We start from the raw sequence: 20,803 nt of genomic DNA on the forward strand, positions 1-20,803 counted from the left end.
GCTAGCTACAATACAAAGCAAAATGATGCAACTTCACCTACAACTTTACTACTCGTTTTTTCACAGCGTTTGTGAACACAACCGGCATTACATACACACAAAAAATAGCCAAGACAACCTTTTTGTATAGCATGCAATAGCGGTGGTGTTCACAAACGCTATGAATAGACGAGTACATGTTACATCCTACGTAGCGTAGGTAGAGTTGCGATGCATGTCGCCACAATCTAGACCAACTGGCCAATGCATACATGTAATATCTGCGATTATAGCTATGAAATCATTAAAAAAGAAGGGATGAAAAATATCAAAAAACCAACGTCCAAAATCCATGCTGCGAATACCCAAGGCCGGGCAGATCGCAAGGCGGACTAGCAACAGTGAAAAAAGACATAACCATAACCGTCCCCTATTCGACTCAAGCTTCAATTTTGACAGTTTTCTGATTCGCAACCTGCCCGTCGACAACCGAATTCGGGTCAAAACCCGGTTGGTACTAATCGTATCTAGCGAGTATTTTCAGCTTCAATCCCAGCTCACATCAGCTCGGCAAACTGTGTTACCATATCTAGAGTATCTGGCATGCACATGCATGCAGGTTCCTCCCCAGTACCCTGTTTTCATACAACGCCATGATACATCGAAATTCAACAACATCGGTACCTGAGCTACTACATGTACTATAACTACTACATACTACTACGACATGAACCTACATATTCTTTCTGCTCATATCAATGCTTAAAATTCATGACGGGAGAGAACGCATCCGCCCAGGAGATGGCAGAATTAAAAGCTCAAGCGAACGTCAATGGGAACCTCAGTTGTAAGCGGCAGTACGTCTATTATAAATACAGCGGTGGGTAATAAGTCATCGGACGACCTAGCCACAATTTTGCCTGCAAACGCGTATTTTGGTGGCGTTCCGTCTGATGACTTATTACCCACCGCTGTACATGCAACTAGATGATTCGCGACTCTCTTGATGGATGTATTATTGAATCGTCGTATGTGTTCATAGTTTAAAGGACAGATACCGATGTTCACCCCAACTATATTGGTTCCCTAAGTACGTGGAACGTACGGCGAATTTTGTGTTGAACCAACCTATTCTGACGTTTTCTAGGACCAGCTGGAAATAAGTCATGATGAAACTATCAAGAGTAGGTACATGTAGGTACATGTGTACTCATGCAAGTACATGTATGCAAGGGTGTAGGATAATCTACATACCTATCTGTATGTACCTACGGCCCTTCAGATCATTCTACTCTAGAGTAGGTAGAATAGGCCACACGGTTAACCACTAGCCTATGGTACTCAAGCTATATACAAGATATCCTACCTGCATTTCCCTCTGAAGCGAGAATGCCGCCTTTTGATCTGATCGTGGCGGTATAATGCATACACGCGGTGTCACAGATGCACAATATAACCGCTATGTTCGAGGATGCGTCTCAAGTGACTTCGTCAGAAGAGGAGTTGAAATGAAAAAAGTGCTCTCCTGTGAATTCCTTGTTTCAGACCGGTTGAGCCACGACCTAATGCACGGGCCAAGATATGCATGACCAAGTATCCGAGAAACCTCGTCACTGGCGACCTATCCCCTTTCCTGGGATTGAGAGTTGTCCTTGCCTCCTGGAATCACCCTTACATGTTTCTGCGCACGAGACTGATTGGAATCCGAGTATCAGCCCAACTGGTAAAACATTCTTTTCCAAGGGTAAATTCTAGGTGGATAGAAAAGTAGTTACATGTAGGTACGATGTAAATTGAAACGCCCTATGCAGCTAGCTGTCAGTGCATGTGTGCATTTATGGGGTTGGTTGACGATAACAACGTCCCATCACTGCAATACAAGCAGCTCCTTCTTGAGTGGCGAGAACACTTCCTGAGGCCGACCAGCGTCTAATACAGTATCAATTTATGTATCTCAATGAATGTAGGTGTTTTATCTCCTTTGTTAGAATTTGGAACTTTTTTTATTTATTTAGAGGTTTCAATTGTTACATACATGCAAATCATCACACATCACTCGCATACGAGGTGGTGTACGTTCAATATTTTTTTTATTTCGTGTGCTTTATCTTAAAGAGTGGACAACTAAATGAGCTAAACGCACACCCCTAAATAAAGCAGCACCGTCATTAGATGCGGTGGTCTATCGACTGCATGCTACGTCTGGTTTCCGATTCAAATGCGGACCAGCAATTAATTTACGTTCTATAGATCTAGAGGTACATTGTACAAGAAACCAGTTACGGAACTGGTATCTGATCCAACAGAAATACGGAATAACGAAGAAATGAGAGAATGGACCCGAGAGCAAGATCAAGGAATGTGGCCAAAGAGTGGTTGAATCATAAGAAATCACTCATTTCAGCGCGTTGAATCACGGATGATCACTCAGTGTCCCAGAAGCTTTATTCGAGATAACCCGCTATGTGCTATGTAATGTGCTCAATACACAAATAATGTCGGGTGTATTACATCTCTCAAATGCTGTAGTAGTCGAAGGCTATATATCTGTGGTAAACGCCCAGTTTAAAAACAAAACCCGCTGTCCCAATAAACTAACGGAAGGAAAAAAGAGCACTGCTCAATGTGGAAAATCTGGCAATAATACACTAGTCCGAATCTCAGACTCGGGGAAAAATATCTCGTCTCTCGAACGCACTATCTCAAGTCTTGCTTGGAACGGCCTCAACGCGGCCTCTTCGTCATAATCCTGCCGCTGTGCCATCCTAACGCAGCCAACACCCTTATCCAAACCTTCTTGAGATGCATTTCTCGACCCATCCCCGTCTAGAATGCCTTCATTAGAGCCCCTTTCTACCCGAGGCTTCGTGAAGTGTGTATAAGCTGCCTTCATTGACGGCGCTGATGAGGTAAAAATACCTAGCGTGCATTCGAGGAGATTGTACAAGTATATATAAGTAGCGTTGTCTAGTTTAGTAGTATGTAGTTAGTATATAGAACAAAGCTTGGGGGAGATTTTGGACTGAGTACTGACAGGTGGCATCGAAGGAGGTAATATACGTGTAGAAATAGTAGAGGCGGAGTACAGATATTATGCACACACTGTATAATCAGAGATTGTTAATACTGACGTGCAGACTGAGTGGTATCTATAGTGCTAATGGTGATGAGAGAGGGCTTACACTCCACCAAGTCCTAGGATCAGAGTCGAAATGATTTTCTGGGTGCACGGAAGTTGCAGTCGCCAAACCATTCTCATGGGGAGTATCAATATTGCAATCTCCAAGCTCAGGTGCACACCACCCAGAGGATAAAGAAGTCCGAACGAAGCATTCCTATGTGATATAGTCAGTACTATTACCAGATCAAATCATGGTATTGGAGACACTAACAAAAAGAATAGGCAAAAAAAGCTCGTCACAAAAAAGATGATATTAACGACAATGTAGAGCATTATCAGCTTCGTCATCCATCCTGAGGTATTTGTGAACAGTCTCCTCAGAAAACATAGTATCGACAGCTTAATGAAGAGGACAGCTGTAGCATAGATAGCGCCATGGAAACTCATAATCTATAAATCCCAAAGCTTTAATTCAAACCGGATCGAATTGTTATGATGGTACGGGTTTAATTTAATACTGACAATTCCTCGTCCTTTTTTGAACTCGGGGTATTCTAGATCCCACCAATGTACGCCTGCACCACCACTAACAACACCAATGATTATTGTAGCGCCGACTGCTATGGTATTCAACTACGCCCGAGTTAGTCGAGGACAACATCGAACGGTTTGAGGGAACACCCACCGTCGCACCAATAATCAGCCAATCATCCACACCCAACGTTCTCAGCATAACCCTAGACCCAATCCTCACAGCAACTACCAGCGTTGAAAGCACCACCATTACAATGGTCAACGCAAACAAATACTCCGCCTTGTGCTCTGGCTCATACTCCCAAGGGTAGGGGTAGCTTCCAGCTGCTGGGTGAATAAAATCTGCTGGATAGAAACCCGTCCGCGAACCCCCCCAACTTCCATTCCTTGGGATCGGCTCCTCTCCACCAGGTAGCACTCGTAGTTCATCGGGAGTCATCGAGGTTTAAGTCCTGTCCTGATTTTGGGAATAATTGAGGATGAGAATCATGTCCGGACGAGGCAAGATATAGTTATATAGATACAGCATTTTCTCGTATCCACCCCCTTCCGGATTCCGATTCTCTGTGCCCTGTGTGTGTGTGTGGGGGGGGGGGGGGGGGGGGGGGGGGGATACACAAGGGAAGTCTTGAATGGGATAAAGGTACCACCATTGGACCAATGTACCAATGTACCAGTGTGGGGATCTTTTGGTCCGGGCTACTAATAACATGTCAGCATAACCTCACCCTGAGAACTCAGCCCTATCCTTCTGTGTAGCTATGTAACCGCATCACCCCCTGGATAAGCCATTGCAAATCGTTCACCAATCACAAAGGTCGGGCGAGTTTTACCCCTCGTATTTGGTTTAGTGGTGTCAACGTTAATCTCCCCAGGGTAGTTAGTTGGATTAGTGGGTTCGCGGGGTGACCGTTGGGTGGGACTATCCAACATGAGCTAAGATCCACTCTTTAGTACTGGCTGGAGGTATTTTCACCTTTCCTCTGAGTACTCTGTACCTCTACTATAATTAGCGGATATGTAGCGGATATGTAGCGGATACGTCAGTTGATCTCGATTTAGGCTAGTTATGTCCCAGGGTCATTTACCTATACAATTTTTGCGGCTTCAAATTTCATTCCTGCTTAAGGCACATAGTAATACCGTGTACCTTGGTCTCGGTTCTTGACACCAAGACGTCACCAGAAAACAACTACCGATGGAGGGGAAGAAGCTGACCCGTTGGATTCTCGTTTTCCTTTTCATAACCCCTCGCTCCATAGTGACGCCGCATATGGGCATGTTACTTTACACCGCCGTGAACGGTAGCCGCCTGCAGGGCCACATATTATATTATGTTTACCAACAACTGTCAGCAACTGTTATAGCCCCATTGTGTACCGCTGGGCCTGCGTTACAGTGTCACGCACAAGAAGAAATTTCCCATGTCAAACTTTCTGGATCGGTTACCGGGCTGTTGAAAAATGCATCTTTCTGGCTGAATCTTTAAAGACTTTTGGCTATTAAATTCTCTAGATAACTCATAGCCGACATGGAAATTGTTAAGAATAACTGTTCAATCCTATGTGCCGTGCAGCATAAGGAGGGCCAATAATATAAAATTAATGATTCTCATTATGCGAACTCTGGCCACCGATCGGCCTAACCCCCACCTGCGTCAAAATTCCAAATCATCGAGCACGGATCAGACAAGATTATTTAGATCCAGGCCGAGATTGCCGAATAAGATCTGACTACTAAAAGCTTGCCGCCAGTAGAGTTCTGCTACCTGGATATAAAAAAGCTTCAGGTCAAGTCATAAGAGTGGAGCATGAAGCGGCAACGAATTCTCAAGCGGCAAAAAATGAGAGGATGAGATGCGGCAACCTGCTTTAGCTATGTGGGGAAGAGGCGGGGAGGGCGGGGACAATCTAGACTGTAGTAGGCATTAATCGTTACCGACAAGCTAGGCGTGTTTCGGAACACTACAAGTACTGGACCCTTGCTGATCTTTGAGAATCGAGGGTCTAGCCACATCAAAGGGTAGATCTAGAGCTAGGATTTAAGGCACAACTACATACGCAGAAACTACTAATGTCAAGTTGCAACGATCTACCGGGTAGTCCAGGTAGAATCTATTTCACCTATCTTTAGCCCTTATCTGGAAATGGTATGGTCCTCATAAATGCGTTTTCTAGCTATATGTCAAACGCGAACTACCTTTAGATCCGCAATGCAGTCCCTGAAATCGAGTCTTTGCACAAACAGAGCCAGTCTCCAATTAATTTCCCGGTAGCCTGAGCTGTTGGTGCCGATTCTCCTTCAGACATTTAGAGCTGGAGCCCTTTTGCGCAATCAAGACTCTACTTTAATTAATCGAGGGCACTTACAGCTGGATACCTGCCGGAGGCTAGACTTCTCTATGCTCAAAGGCTACATACCCAGGCCACACTATCGTTTCTTTTGCGCATACTTAAAAGATACCTATCAAGTAGTTAACCGCGTGATAGAGTCCTAATGCTTATCTTTAAAGCATACACACCCTGATCAAGCCGACTTTTATGTGCACCTCGCGTGGCTAACTGGGGGAAATGATCGACATGCGGGCAAGTTTTGCTAGCTGTGGGACGTTGATTTTCCGATATCGATGGTCCCTTGGGAGACCAAAGTCCCTAGCTTGCGGATCAGGTCCCCTGCGGATCGAGTCCCAGAGGGCAGGGGTGCATGTGTCCAGATCCTGTGGCGCGGGAATTCTTTGGCCGTGGTAGGTGTGATATGTAGCTCCGTGAATTACTTGCTTACCTGTAAAAGAACCGGAAAACGAAAGTTTCCAAGGCAGGGGGTTTTGGTTGGGAGAACGGCGCCACTCGATACTTTACGAACGACCATCGCCCCGGGTAACCGTATTTCCGGTTCTTTCGCTGGTGAGAAAGTAGTGTTCCGGAGAGGGACGGTGGCGTTTTATTACTATTAAAAAAACATAATACAGTTACTCATTTACTTATACGAAAGAACTATAAATATAAATGATTGGGATAAATGGTGAATTGGATGAGATCGAGGTCACCACTACTCTATACATATCACCCTTTTCCTAAGCAGCAGTTAATGAGTACCTACTACTATCCACCAAAGCACCATCCATGGGCAGCTTACATGTATCTTTCAGAATTTCGCTCAATTATTGAGCCATATCAGGCGAGCGATGCCCTGGTCGTGGTGGAAAAATCATAATTAGCGCGACATAGCTAACGACCTTCTTTATGCAGCACCCGCTTCTGAGTATGAGGCTTTATTAGTATATACAGTGCTAGGTAATATACGTCAAACAATACGCAATTTATGGCCCGCTAAAACAAGCCGGTGAATCATGGCTGACAGAGTAGCACTAATAAAGATATTTAATCATGATATATCACTCGGTCTTTATTATGTTGGAGACACTTGACTTGTTACTGACCACCACACAACCTACAAAGAATGCAAAAAATTGCTTCCATAGCAAGCACACGCTTTACGTCTCGTTCCATATCATTCACGAACGGGCCGTCCGTGGAGATACAAGAACGCTCTAAGCCCGTGCCTACATGTAGTACTTAGCGACTCGCGTCCGCCCGGAGCTTGATCGGTCCGGGGAATGAGAGACCGGCATATCGATTCGATTGGTGCCGGATACGAGCGGGCGTGATTATATGAGGTGGTAAACATACATAGTGCCGGCACTATGGTGGGTTCTGCCTCTCATCGTGGGATGAATTACTAGATCACTCCCCATTCCGCGAGGTGTGTATGCATGTCTGCGCAACGTTTGTTTCGCGGGATCTCTGGATTTTCCCGAGACTATCTGGGTACGGTCATTGTCCATGTAGTCTGGCATGCAAAGGCCATCCGATGCATGTTTCACACCAATCCAAATACTCACCACCCCTAACCCTGGCTACTAAATTACAACACACGCATCCCTGGGGCAGCCAATCATAAACAGAACCTTATATTTCAAGACAATGAAAACGTCACAATGGTAAGAGAGAGGCACAATATCAAGACTTTTTCCAAATACGGTGTAGTGAATAGGGCCAAGGAGATTTCAATTCTATGCATATAATTCATGAGATGGCCCTTTTAATTTTGGTTTTTATTTTTTGTCCTTTAAAGGGCTTGCTTTGAGCTTCACCATTGCAAGCTTTGTCATGCGCCTCGTTATTAATAATCTACAGAAAAAATCTTTGCGGGAGTGGCTAGATAGCTAGATATCCTAAAGCTTCAGGTCAGCGATTAAACCAGCTAGTAATCGAATATATAATATCGCTAAAAAATTGACCTTCAAATCCAAATCCAAATTCAAATTCAAAACAAAACGAAAAAAAACCATGATACCTACACGCCCCCAACGGCAAGACATCGAATACGACGAATACGATGACGAAGACCACAGAAACCACAGCTGGTCCTCTCTCTTCGCCTTCACCAACCGAAAACACATCCTCCCCCTGACCGCCGCCGTCTTCTTCGCCCTGCTCAACGGGCTCGTGATTCCCGCTACGGCAATAATCCTCGGCAGGTTATTCAACGCCTTTGCAACCTTTGGGGCGGACCTGATCCCCGCTAATGAGCTGGTGGACCAAGTTAGGGTGTTCGCCGTACAGCTGGTGGCACTGGGGACCGCGAGCTGGTGCCTAGGTGGGGCGTTTTATGCCTCATGGGGCGTATTTGGGGAGTTGCAGGCGGAAGGCGCGAGGGAGAGCTTGTTTGAGGGGCTGGTAGATAAGGATATGCAGTGGTATGATATGAGGAGGAATGGAGTTGCGGGACTACTGGCGAGAGTGCAAACGTATGGATATTGGAAAATCTTCCCCCACCCACCTCACTCTTCTTTTCTGGTTTTGTTGCTGACTGAGAGTGGATCGGATGATAGGCAAACGAAGGAGCTCCAGACAGCAGTATCGCAGCCACTGGGACTCTCGCTACAGGCGCTTGTGACGGCTGCGGTATGTCTCTTCGTTTCCATTACGACATGTTGGCCATTGACCCTCGTCGTGCTGATGGGGGTGCCACTGGCGTTCATATTCCTCAGCGTCATCTCGCGCCGCATCCAGACGCAGATAGACACGCAGAAAGAGCACCTTTCAAGAGCAACAAGAATCGTGAACAGGGCTTTCACAGCAATTGAGACGGTAAAAGCGTTCAACGGCCAGCAGTACGAGCGCTATATGTTTTCCCTGGCCGCGGAGAAGGCCGCACGTGCGTACAGAGAACAGGCGCATAGCAATGCCCTGGTGGTGGGCTTTATAAGGCTTGTGATCTTGACGATGTTTGTGCAAGGCTTCTGGTACGGTGGTCACCTTATTAGGCAGGGGGAGGCATCTGTGGGGGATGTGATGACTACGTTTTGGTCGTGCCTAATGGCTACGCAGGCTCTCTCAATGGTCTTGCCGCAGATGATAGTCTTGGAGAAGGGGAAGGCTGCAGGTGCAGGCCTTGATGCATTGTTGGTGAAATTTAAGAGAGGGATGCGGGTCTTCCATATGAAGGGTGGGATCATCCCGAAGAGCTGTCAAGGCGAGATTGAAGTCAAAAGTGTAACTCTAAAACGGCGCCCCCCGTTATTCTCTAGTTTATACTGACTGCTTACATGTAGGTATCTTTTGCATATCCCTCTCGCCCTTGTAATTTGGCACTGAATGGAGCCAGTATCTTTATACCGTCGCATGAGACTACCTTCATTGTCGGAAAAAGTGGCTCTGGGAAAAGTACGCTTGGAAATCTCATCCTCAAAACTTATATGCCTTTATCTGGTACTATAACGCTGGATGGAACCTCAGTCCAGGATATCGACCAAGAATGGCTACGAAGTAACGTCACCATAGTGCAGCAGGAGAGCGTGCTGTTCAATGAGACAATCTTCCGTAACATTGCATTCGGGAGGAAAGACTACAAGAGTACCACCCGGGAGGAAGTTCATCAGTCCTGCCGGATGTCCATGCTTGAAGAAACCCTCCGAAATTTCCCATTAGGCTCCAATACTATAGTTGGTGCTGGGGGCGCTGCGTTGTCTGGGGGCCAACGGCAAAGGGTAAGATTCCAAGACTCTATTTTAAGCTTGATATTTTGCACCCCAGAGAAAGATGGTTGACTTTTAAACTCTTCTTAAAGGTTGCTCTGGCGCGAGCCATACTCCGGAATACGCCAATACTGATTTTAGATGAAGCTACCAGTGCCCTTGACTATGTCAGCAGATCACTAGTCATGGAAGCAATACACACATGGCGGCGGGGAAAGACAACAATTATAATCACCCACGACATTTCCCAAATTAAACCGCAAGACTTTGTTTACGTGCTTGAAAACGGGGAGATCGTCCAGAATGGGTACAGGTCTGAAATTTGTAGCGTAGACGGCCTGTTTCGAGATTTCGTGAAGGCGTATGATACCAACAAAGAAATCAGAAACCAACCAGGCTCACCCAGGATTGGACTGGTCCGTAATGATAGAGCCCAGGAGCTTATAGCTTCTGACGTATACAATGAAGGTTATCCAGTTAATGGGACTTTGGCCCCAATCTCGGAAGAAAGCTCGACGGAGCAAGATCAAGATGGCGAGTTTTTAGATGGTACCAAGGAATCCACTTTCAAGCTAGAGAATTTGTCACTACTAGGTAGAGCAAAAACTTCAAGCCCCAAAAGAACCAGAAGAAAGCTTCGAGTACGGCTGCTTGAAAGAAGGCTTAATACCGAGATGACACGTTTTGACTATGTGCCGGCTCATTCCCCAACGTACGACATTGGCTCCATAATCCCCGAAACTCCCAGGAAACAGCCTGTCAGAAGGTTTGAAGCGAAACAGATCACCCTCTTGCAGATATTTTCCACAATATGGCCCTCTTTGAACGTTGGTTACAGATTCTTGCTGGTCACCGGCTTCACGGCGGCCTTTTTCCATGCTTCGGCAACACCGGCGTTCTCGTATGCACTTGCTCGACTGCTTTCGTCGTTCTTCAAAGACGGGAACTTGCCCTCGGAGTCGGCGAGATGGTCTGTAGTAATCCTGTGCATTGCGGTCATAGACGCAATCAGCAGCTACTTGATGCATTACTTTCTGGAGTCCGTTGCGCAGTCCTGGATAGATACGCTGCGCATAAAATCATTGGCTCGCATTCTTGACCAGCCCCGTGTATGGTTTGATGAGAACCTAGTGGCAACGGTAACAGAGGACATGGAAAAGAATGCTGAGGATATGAGAGACTTGTTGGGGCGGTTTGCTGGGTATGTGTTTATTGGTGCAACGATTATGATTCTGGGTGTTGGCTGGAGCTTCACAGAGAGCTGGCAGTTGACGATGGTTGGGCTGTCGATTGCACCGGTCATGTATGGTCTGACAAGGACCTTTGCGTGGATCTCGGATGAGTGGGAGAAAAACAGCAACGAGGCGGCTGAGATTGTCGGCTGCGTGTTTGATGAAACGATCACGAATATAAAGACTGTAAGGGGGCTTGCTCTCGAAAGATACTTTAAGAGGAAGTATGCGAAAGCTACCCGTGCGGCATTGAGAATAGGCGTGAAAAGGTCTGTTTATACAGGTGTTGGCTACGGGTTATCAGATTCTGCGGTGTCGTTTGCAACAGGTATGTCTCTCTGGCGTTCCCGGCTTTTTTGTGATACTAATTTTCTTTAGCTTTGATCTTTTGGTACGGTGCGGTGTTGATTGGGAAGGGCCTATACGACATCCAGCATGTTCTTACAGTGTTCAGTCTGCTGCTATTCTCTTTGGCAGGGGCAAATACGATCGTCGGTTTTGGTATAATAACATTCCCATTTCAATTTGACTCCCGCGGGTGTCTAACTTCTCTACAGTTCCCCAGATAAGCAATAGCAAGGATACGGCACGACGTGTGCTGAGACTCTACACCCTGCCCCGTAGTTCTCATGAAATTGAGGGTAGCAGGACGCTGGATTTTAGAGGAGCCATATCGTTCTCCAACGTTACTTTTGCATACCCCACTCGCCCAGACACCATTGTACTCCGGAACTTCAACCTCAAAGTTAGCGCCGGGGAATGTATCGCCATAGTAGGGTAAAAATGAACTACGCCTCATTCTAACAATCTTGGACTAACATAATATCCATAGTCTTTCCGGCTCAGGAAAATCAACTGTCGCGGCCCTGCTTCAACGTCTTTACCCATACTCAGCGGGTAGCATCACAATAGACACGCTCCCTATAGAAAGTCTCAGCATCCGGTCTCTTCGCTCACAAATGGCTATTGTCTCGCAGTCCGCGGTTCTCTTTGATAGCAGTGTTCACGATAACATTTCCTATGGCAGCAACTATACCCGCTGTGAGGTTGAGAGAGCAGCAAAGGCAGCTGGAATCCACGAATTCGTCAAGGGCCTTCAAGATGGTTATGACACATATCTAGGAGACAAGGGGGGCCATATATCTGGGGGTCAGGCCCAGATGATTGGTATCGCTAGGGCGCTTGTCAGAAGGCCAGCCGTGTTGGTCCTAGATGAGTGCACCAGTAATTTGGATCCCGAGAGTGCGATGGTTATACATAACACTATCGGCCGGTTGGTAGATAAAGGTGGGGCCTATGACAAGAAGATGACAGTGATCATCATCACGCACAGCCAGGAGATGATGCGGTGCGCTGAGAAGGTTGTGGTGATGAGTCATGGGGAGGTTGTGGAGAGCGGGAAGTTAGAGGAACTTTTAGAGCGACGTGGTGAGCTCCATAGACTTCTCAACAAAGAAGAATGGGTGAAAAGTAATGGACATGATGGAAGCACCTAGATTTTTATACTACTTATCCACTCTATCCGTACCCATTTATTATATCTACGCCAGGACTCCATTAGTAATGATTTGATTTTCATCTTTAGCTAGCTACGTATATGTTTTTATAGTATATTTTTAAAAGAAAAAAAAAGGGTACACGCAGCTCTATTTAAAGTAGGAAGAAGGTCCTTTTTATCTGCATATTTTGCCAGACTCTGACGCTCAGCTCCAAATGCTTAAGATGTCCTTGCCGAAATCTATCCATAACCACTTTCCGGTTTCCTCAGCCTCCTCTTCACCGCTCCAAGAATCCGTGGCGATCGCAACATAGTGATCCCCAGATAGCTTCCCTATCTCCAACATCCATTCATCCCTCTGGGTTCCATCGACAAAAACTTTCACCTGGGTATCTCTCTCTCTCTGCTCAACCTTACCAAGCTCAACATGTCTAAAATCTATAGCTAAAAGATTCGTTACCAAGCCCGTACCTACAGCTTTACAGTATGCCTCCTTTAGTGCCCAATGTAGATACATCATCTTGACCCGATCTCCCTCCAGCGGCGGGGAGTATATAGCCCGTATCTCATTTTTAGTAAAAACATCTGAATCCCTAAAGGTCTCCAGGAAGTCTGCGGCAGATGTGTTGCCTCGGTTGTGGATTGTAGGCACCAGATCTACTCCAACCCTAAGAGCGGGTGAAGACAATGTTGCAGCAGTAACACGTGCCACCAGGATCACAAGGCACGGTGTCGAATCAGAATTCGACGACTTTGGGTTATGGTGCGAGACGTTGTAATCCCTAAGTACCAGTCCATTGCACTTCTCTAGAAGCTCAGCGGGAGTGTGATAGGAAGGTCGCCCACTCTCAGCATCCCGAGTTATCGAAATCGAGGAAAGTGTTGGTATATCAGCACTGGGCCTCCCATTGCTATAAACTTTTGAAACGACAAAGCGCTGAAGTAGTTGCGAGCCAAGAGCGAGCTTGCGATCGGCGGGGAAGTAGAACTTTGTCACCGATGGTCTTATTAGGGCTGGCAGAAGATTGAGAGCTTCGGCAAACTAGCAAAGTGGGTGCGTACAAGAGTCAGTTAGAAATATACAAGAAATCAAAACCGGGACTCTTGAACCTCTTCTGAGGAGTTCCAAAGTGGAGCTACGTCCAGTGCGTAACGAAGCAGCATTGAATTTTGGTGTAGTTTGAGGTTTGGTTGGTTTTCATGGAACCAGGGTAAATGCACATAAGTCTGTCAACCGGGTAACCTGTTCACCCAGTACCCTTGCCTGGTCGTAGTAAGCGAGTGACGGCTGGTGAATGAACACACATGCACGTGCACGTGTTCTAGATTACCAAGGTGGACGAATGTATGTTCGTTCGTAGGGGATATCTCCATCGGTGGACAAAGTCTTTTACCACGCAATAACTCCATAGCAATTGCCGATGAATGTGAAGATACTAATCCATAAAGCTACGTTAGAACCAATCGAATTCAAGCTAGAGCTAATATAACCAACCACATGTATGTACAGCGCGATGCCATAAGTCATGGGAAGGCAACCAAACCACACCAAAGTTCGTCTAAATGCAACAACCACCTACAACACAATTGCCATCAATAATAAACAAGGCTTTAGGGGATAGAATATTGGCTCTCAAATTTAATAAATCCAAAAAGGCACTCTCTGAAGTCAAATGTAGAAGAAGTTACATGAGCTAGAAGTAGAGCAACTTTTCAGTTGCATCCCAAAGTATGTGTTTCTTTGCAACTCAACGTAACAAAACCAACACAACTCATGCTAGAAGTGTAATATTATAATTTTCAGTTGATAGAGCGATTATTCATATGCAAAGTATATAGTCCTCCAATTCTCAGAAATAATTCATGATAATTGGTGGTCGAGGACTATGTTGAAAAGTGGCATTTTTGTGTAAAATGGGTGCCTTCCCATGACTTATGGCCTAGAACTATACATACATAGTACAGCGATATGCACAATACTCGTAGTTTTTTGGCGTTTTCAGACGCCAAAAATCTACGAGTAGCAAATTTGCTTCGAAGTTGAGGTCAAGGCCAAATAAAAATTAACGATCAAGGTATAAAGCACTTCATATACAGAGTCGTGTGTCTAATGTTGCTCCATGGGACTTTGTGCGCGCAGGATATGGATTTTTGCTCATTCATGACGTTACATCAACACCTTGGACACATCGATAGCCAGCCTCCTCTATACGTCCTTCGATATAATCATATAGAGTAGGTAGATTTTATAACTTTCCAATGATGTTTTTGGACTCTACCAATCTTGCAACTAGGATCGGTGGTCAAAGTACATCAGCCAGGAAAAGGATAGGTTAATTGACTCCATAAACGAAAGGTTGGCCATTGCATGTATGTACACATTTAGAATCACCCCCAAGATCAGCTATGTAGGTATATTGCTGTAGGGAGCAACAGCTTGAACGCCTCCCCGATCGATGGTGAAAGGATTGGTTGTTACTAATAGACATGTACGTATATACAGCCTTATAATTACAACCATATCAACTTAATTGGTGCTCAATTTCGTAGAGTATCGGGTACTAGCTATAGAGCTATTTTACATAGCGCTTGATTCTGATCATAATTAAATGTCTCCCAGAAACTACCATCTATTCATGCCTCAGGGTGCACGGTGAGACATTTCAATTAGTGGTACGTCGAGAATTTACATAAGAGTGAAATAATTATTGTACTCTAGATATGTTGCTTTCTGGTGGGGGTCGTTTGTTTGTCGAGCATGCGCACTGCGTGGAAGCTCAACACTCGTTGTTCTTTCCTGCAGCATAATAATACATATATTGGATCAGGATTGAGTGGTAAACATCACATTTTCAGGCTCGTTAAATATCAGTCCTTATTTGGCATGCAGCTGCATGCACAAGTGTTTAAGACTGGTATCAGGCTCGTACCTAATCTACATGATAGGCAGTGCTTCCGACGAGCCTGGCATGTATGTCTAAGCAACCAGGCTCGTCAGCTGTATGCAGGCCAACAACGTATGTACATGTGAAACATCGATCTGGTTGAATTCATAAACGATGGTACTAAGCGACGTCCAAAGAAGAAAATTCAAGTAGAAATTTAGATAGCCAAACTTCGCTTGGCTGGGTGTTTGGCGGCCAGTTTTTTGCGTGATATGAGACTCTCAACATTCAGCACGTACGTAGGCAGCCAGGGAACATGATAGTAGTAGGTTGCAAAGCAGTATCTTCTGAAGAGAGTTATAATTTTTCATTATCAAGTTTATCAGATAGTTACTAAGTACCGAGTGAGGTCCGTAGCTGGAATACAGTGCACATAATTATATAACTTCAGTAATAAGTGATAAAGTGATGGGGCTAAAGGCCTAATACAATCACCATTGACTAGCCGATCAGAATGGTAATAGAACGAGTCTGATCATGTGCGGATCGATGAAAACTATATAGCGGAGGGGTCCCCCCCTCTGTCTTCCGTCCTCTTTTGCGCCTACAAACACTCAAATCCCACCTACACGTACTCCTACACAACACTCAAAGTACAACTCAGTTAACTCACCTATCCAATACTTTTTTTTGTGCAACCACACTTTCTACAACTCTATCACTGCCGGGCCTGAGCTGCAAGGCGTTCACTCACATATCGCATTTGGAATAACAGCCTACCAATCGACATGGATTCTCGGTGATTTTTTTTTAGCTTATACTGACGAGCCTGGCCGCTGGTTAAGTCTCAATTGGGATAACACTAGCACCCTCGAGAGCTACATCTGGGCCAAATCTCAACTTGAGCTTTCAAGGCTGGATAATTTCCATGGCTCGCAAACCATCTCTGGGGGTTTCCATGCGGAACAAAGCCACCGAACTCAATTCAGTCCAATGATCTCAAACCACAGTCATTCCAAGCCCAACGAGATCTCCAACCAATCGATGCTGCCCGAGCATGAAGATGTTATGGATCACGAAAGTTCTACAGAAAAGGATGATGGTCCCGCAGCACAGGCTCCAGTTCTTCCAGTGATGCCAGGATCCAGCGTCAACAAGAAGGTGACAAAGGCCTCTTCTTCTGAAGATAACAGTTGCGGTATCAACTGCAGCGGTAGATTTCTGTATGTGTTTATGATCAATACCGTTCACACCTCTTTATAGGCACACCGGTAAATATATATGCTAACTTATAGTTTAATAGCGGAAAACACCGATGTGTCTTTAGTATTGGTAATTCGTTAACCATAAAATGCTTGGACTTGTATTGTGAGATGTACAACAAAATAAATCACAAAACCAGTAATGACTTCAACCGTCATTTCAGAACCTCCCACCTTTCGTATGACGTCATACTTGAGAACATGATCCCCTGCCCAGTCCAAGGCTGTCGCAGAACCGGGGAAAGGGGGTTTACCCGTTACGATAACCTCCTTCAACACCGGAGGAATTTCCACAAGGAAAACATCCCAAAAGTTCACGTTACGCCCAGGATGAAGGCGCCAAAGCCTTACGCACGCAAGAATGCCAACCCCAACGATGCCGGGCCCTCAAACGCAAGCAACTAGTCTCTTCTTGCTTAATCCTGCCAGCGGCGAACATTTTTGTTTACATCTCGGCCGGTATTTATGACGATGTTGGTGCGATGCGTGGTCTGGTATCTGTTTTTCCTGTCGACTTAAATTGTTTGAGATTGACGACGGTTTCGATTTTATTTTTTCTCTTTGGTTAGCGGTTGAGCTCGAGAGTTCTGGATGGTGTCTGTTTGTTTGTGTGCACCGTTTGTTTCACGAATTTCTTTGGATAAACCAAAAAAAAGGGAAGAAAAGAAACAAAATCCAAAAAAAAAGGGTTGGAGGAGATTGATTTTTTAAGTTCGATATTATGTCATTCCTTTTATTTCCTTATAGTCTATTTTTTTTTTTTCCTTCTAGCCAGCAATACACAGGCGACTCATTTCTAAAACCGATCACCAAGTAGTCCAAGAAGCCAAACATCACCGCCAGTGCTTATACGTGTAGTTGTTGTTGTTGTAGATCCATCTCAGACGTGACCAAGACCACCCAAAACCACTGCATCACAGCACATCACTCGGCCACCCAGACCAATGTCCAAGAACCCACAAAACCAGGGGAAGCCCAAGAACAAAATGCAAAGCAATCAAAGAAACCCCGAAAAAGCAGCAGCCGGCAGCAAGAGAACCAAACAAGCAGCAACTCCCCCCAACCCCGCAACCCACACACCCCTTAGAACAATCGCCCCACCTTGACCTCCTCCAACCTCCTCAACTTCTCCTCCTTTTCACGCATCTTCTGCTCGCGCGCCTCCTCCCTCATGCGCTCCTTCAGCCGCGCCTTCTCGTCCCTCGCGCGCTCCTTCTCGTCCTTGACGCGCTCGCGGTGCTCCTGCTTCTTGCGCTTCTCAAGCTCCTTGAGGCTGCCGTGCCGCAGCTTGGTGATGATGTCGCCGGCCTGCCCGATCGTGAGGTTCTCGGGGATGCTGTACTTGTCGCGGAAGGTCGACAGGAAGGCGAGCTGGGAGTCGGAGGCGGGCTTTTTGCGCCAGGGGGCGCTGTGAAGGAGGAGGTTGCGCGCTTGGCGGGTGGCGGCGAGGGTGTCTGTGGGGGTAGTGGGTTAGAGATGCTGGGTTATAGTGGGGGGAGGGGGGAGGAGAGGGAAGCAGAGAGGAAGGGGAGAAAACAGAGACAAATGGGGGGAAGCAGAAAGGATGTGTATGAAAACAGAGAGAAGGGGAACAAACCAGCGCCTTGGATGATATCGGCGAGCGACTGCGCACCCTCCATAACCACCCTCCGATTCGACAAGAACGTCCTCGTCTTCGTAACCTCCGGCGGGATCTTATTAAACTCAATCAACGTGAACGTCCCTACACCACACCACACACACACACCCCCCGTTATAAGCTCATAGCTCGATATAAAAAAGCTGGGGGGAGAAGAGAGAAATCCACAAACCATCCCGCTCCCTCTGGATCTTCAGATACCGCCCCGCCTTCAGCGGCAACACATGCTTCCCATTCGAAATCGACACCCACGAGTACGGGCTCAACCGCCGTATATGGCCCGACTCCTTCGCGTCCTTCAACAGGTCAAACACATTCTCATAGTCCGTAAACTCCACACTCAGCTTCACCCCCCTCTCCCCCTTCCCCTTCCCGCCTTTCTCCCGCCCCGCCTCCTCGCGCTGCCGCGCGGCCTCCAGCTCCAGCCGCCGCTTCTCGGCCTCCTTCTCCCGCTTCGCTTTCAGTTTTTGTAGCTGCTCCGGCGACAGCTCCTCGAGTAGCTCGTCGGGGTCGAGCCCGAAGAGTGTGGGGACTGTGGCGATGCCGCGTTTGAGGACCCCGACCATGTCGATGATGTGGCAGTCGGCTTTGCCGGGGAAGAGGCGCATGCCGCGGCCGATCATCTGCACGAGGAGGTTGCGTGACTTTGTGGGGCGTGCGAGGAGGACGCAGTCGATGTTGGGGATGTCGGTGCCCTGTGTGTGTATCAGTCAATATCATATCAGTATGTATCCTTCCCTCTACTAGTTGTTTTTTAGGCGTTTCTGGACTGGGCTGGGTCTGCGTGTGGGCGGAAGTCGTGCATAACGGCCATATTTGGTGGTGTGCAGACCCGGCCCAGTCAGGTCTGGAAACACCAAAAAATGACGAGTAGTAGTAGCACGGGGGAGGGAGGTGGAGGGAGGGAGGGAGGGAGAGAGAGACGGTATACCTCAGTGAAGACCCCGCAATTGACAAGCACCGGGAACTTTCGCGCCCGAAACTCTTCAAGCCGTTCACGCCGGACCTGCAGCAGCGTGTTACTAGTGATGGGGCGTGCGTCGATGCCGTGGGTGCGGAAGGTGTCGCAGAGATCGTTGACGTGCTGGATGTTGACACAGAAGACGATTGTGGAGTGGCGGTCGTCTGGACTGCGCTGTCAGTCGGTGCACGAGCCAGACTGAGAGGGGTGAGAGAGAGGGGGGATTTACCTGCTTTCTGCAGCCATGAGCGGACAGTGACGTTATTGGTTTCCTTGGTGTTTACGGCGCGCTCGAGGTCGGAGAGGTTGAAGTCGCCCGTAGAAGCGTCGCGCACGCTAGAGAGGTCGACGTGCGTCATGACGGTGGTGAACTTGCAGGGCGAGAGCCTTTGTTTTTGTTTTGTGTTTTAGCCACTGTATATATATGGGGGGGGGGAGGGGTCAATGAGCGACAAACCAGTTATCAGCAATCATGTCCATGTAGTCCCTGCGCGGCTCACAAGGCACACAATCAGTCTACAACAGAGAAAAGAAGAAGAAGAAGGAGCAAGAAGAAGAGGAAGAAGAGAATCTTGGGTGTAATTGAGTGCTAACTTATGATAGACAATCCTATCCAGCACCTTGCCCAGCTTGAGCCCGTCAAACCGCGACATTGTCGCACTCACGCCCACCAGCACCGGCGTATCCGCCCCAAACCCCGCCCCAAACTCCATACCAGCCTCCCCCGCGAATTCTCCCTCCCCCTCCCCCTCCCCCTCACCCGCCTCCCCCGCCGCCCCGACATGCACCAGCCCAAAGTGCTCCAGGCACTTCAAGTACCCCTTACTCACCGCATGATGGCACTCATCAATCAACACCAACTTAAACCTCTCCCTGCGGAACTTGCCGATCCGCTCCCCACTCACAATACTCATGATGCTGGCAACCGTGATGTCCGCACACCCGCTCGCATGCGCCGTCGCCATCTCGATCTCGACCGTGAGGTGCGGATACTGGCGTCTGCAGTGGCTCGCGGCCTGCTCAACGAGCTCCTTGCGGTGCACGAGGATCAGTGTCTGTGTTGCGGTCGCGGGCCGCGACGGGTGCGAGAGGCGCGAGATGAGCTGCGTGAAGATGACGGTCTTGCCGGAGCCTGTGGCGAGGGAGATGCCGAGGCGGCGCTCGCCGAGGGTGACGTGCTCGAGGACGGCGCGGATGCATTCTTCTTGGTAGGTGCGGAGTTTGAGGGGCGGGGGTGAGGCGGGGGCGGGGGTGAGGTCTGTGGTGAGGGTTTGTTAGTGGGGTGTACTCTGCGCGGGGGAGGGGAGGGGAAGGGGAGGAGGAGGGCTTGCCAGTGGGAATTGGGGTGGCGGAGAGGGCGGGGGTTGTGGAGATGCTTCTAGTGGTGCTGATATTGCCATTGCTTTCTGTTGGAATTGATATTGAGGGCGCGGAGTGTAGGTGTCGCTGCTGCTGCTGCTGCGGTGGTATCGACGCTGTCTGGAGGCATTGCAGTAGTAGTATCTGGTGGTGGTGAAGTCGTCTGTGTCTTGTCAATACCAAAGCACTATTTCCTATATTCCGTGAGACTGCGCGCATGGTTTTGAAATTGAGGCAATTGGGAGAGAAATGTGCAGATGGCGGGCGAGTCGATTCAGCGCAGAGGTTGGAAA

The 20,803-nt window shown here is 47.5% G+C and overlaps 5 protein-coding genes across 5 annotated transcripts; 2 read left to right on the forward strand and 3 right to left on the reverse strand.

Moving 5' to 3' along the window:
• Positions 1-2,599: 2,599 nt before the first annotated feature.
• LAJ45_00814 (uncharacterized protein) lies at positions 2,600-4,073 on the reverse strand (the record flags this gene model as incomplete). The annotated part of the gene is made up of 6 exons (XM_046110413.1): positions 2,600-2,946; positions 3,014-3,081; positions 3,162-3,314; positions 3,372-3,550; positions 3,623-3,733; positions 3,786-4,073. 6 exons carry the CDS (start codon positions 4,071-4,073, stop codon positions 2,600-2,602), a joined length of 1,146 nt encoding a protein of 381 aa, XP_045977106.1.
• Positions 4,074-7,983: 3,910 nt separating this feature from the next.
• Positions 7,984-12,402, forward strand: LAJ45_00815 (uncharacterized protein; the record flags this gene model as incomplete). Its single annotated transcript, XM_046110414.1, has 7 exons — positions 7,984-8,444; positions 8,529-9,192; positions 9,252-9,686; positions 9,767-11,234; positions 11,285-11,407; positions 11,464-11,683; positions 11,739-12,402. 7 exons carry the CDS (start codon positions 7,984-7,986, stop codon positions 12,400-12,402), a joined length of 4,035 nt encoding a protein of 1,344 aa, XP_045977107.1.
• A 207-nt stretch (positions 12,403-12,609) lies between these two features.
• LAJ45_00816 (uncharacterized protein) lies at positions 12,610-13,568 on the reverse strand (the record flags this gene model as incomplete). Its single annotated transcript, XM_046110415.1, has 3 exons — positions 12,610-12,825; positions 12,880-13,446; positions 13,515-13,568. The coding sequence occupies 3 exons, from the start codon at positions 13,566-13,568 to the stop codon at positions 12,610-12,612; spliced, it is 837 nt and encodes a 278-aa protein (XP_045977108.1).
• A 2,714-nt stretch (positions 13,569-16,282) lies between these two features.
• LAJ45_00817 (uncharacterized protein) lies at positions 16,283-16,956 on the forward strand (the record flags this gene model as incomplete). The annotated part of the gene is made up of 2 exons (XM_046110416.1): positions 16,283-16,512; positions 16,593-16,956. The coding sequence occupies 2 exons, from the start codon at positions 16,283-16,285 to the stop codon at positions 16,954-16,956; spliced, it is 594 nt and encodes a 197-aa protein (XP_045977109.1).
• A 678-nt stretch (positions 16,957-17,634) lies between these two features.
• LAJ45_00818 (uncharacterized protein) lies at positions 17,635-20,729 on the reverse strand (the record flags this gene model as incomplete). The annotated part of the gene is made up of 8 exons (XM_046110417.1): positions 17,635-18,005; positions 18,149-18,274; positions 18,363-18,885; positions 19,122-19,315; positions 19,381-19,538; positions 19,609-19,638; positions 19,746-20,409; positions 20,699-20,729. 8 exons carry the CDS (start codon positions 20,727-20,729, stop codon positions 17,635-17,637), a joined length of 2,097 nt encoding a protein of 698 aa, XP_045977110.1.
• Between the last annotated feature and the right edge of the window lie 74 nt (positions 20,730-20,803).

Source organism: Morchella importuna (genome assembly GCF_003444635.1).
Source record: "Morchella importuna strain M04M26 chromosome Unknown Morimp01GS001, whole genome shotgun sequence".
NCBI classification, from domain to species: Eukaryota; Fungi; Ascomycota; class Pezizomycetes; order Pezizales; family Morchellaceae; genus Morchella; species Morchella importuna.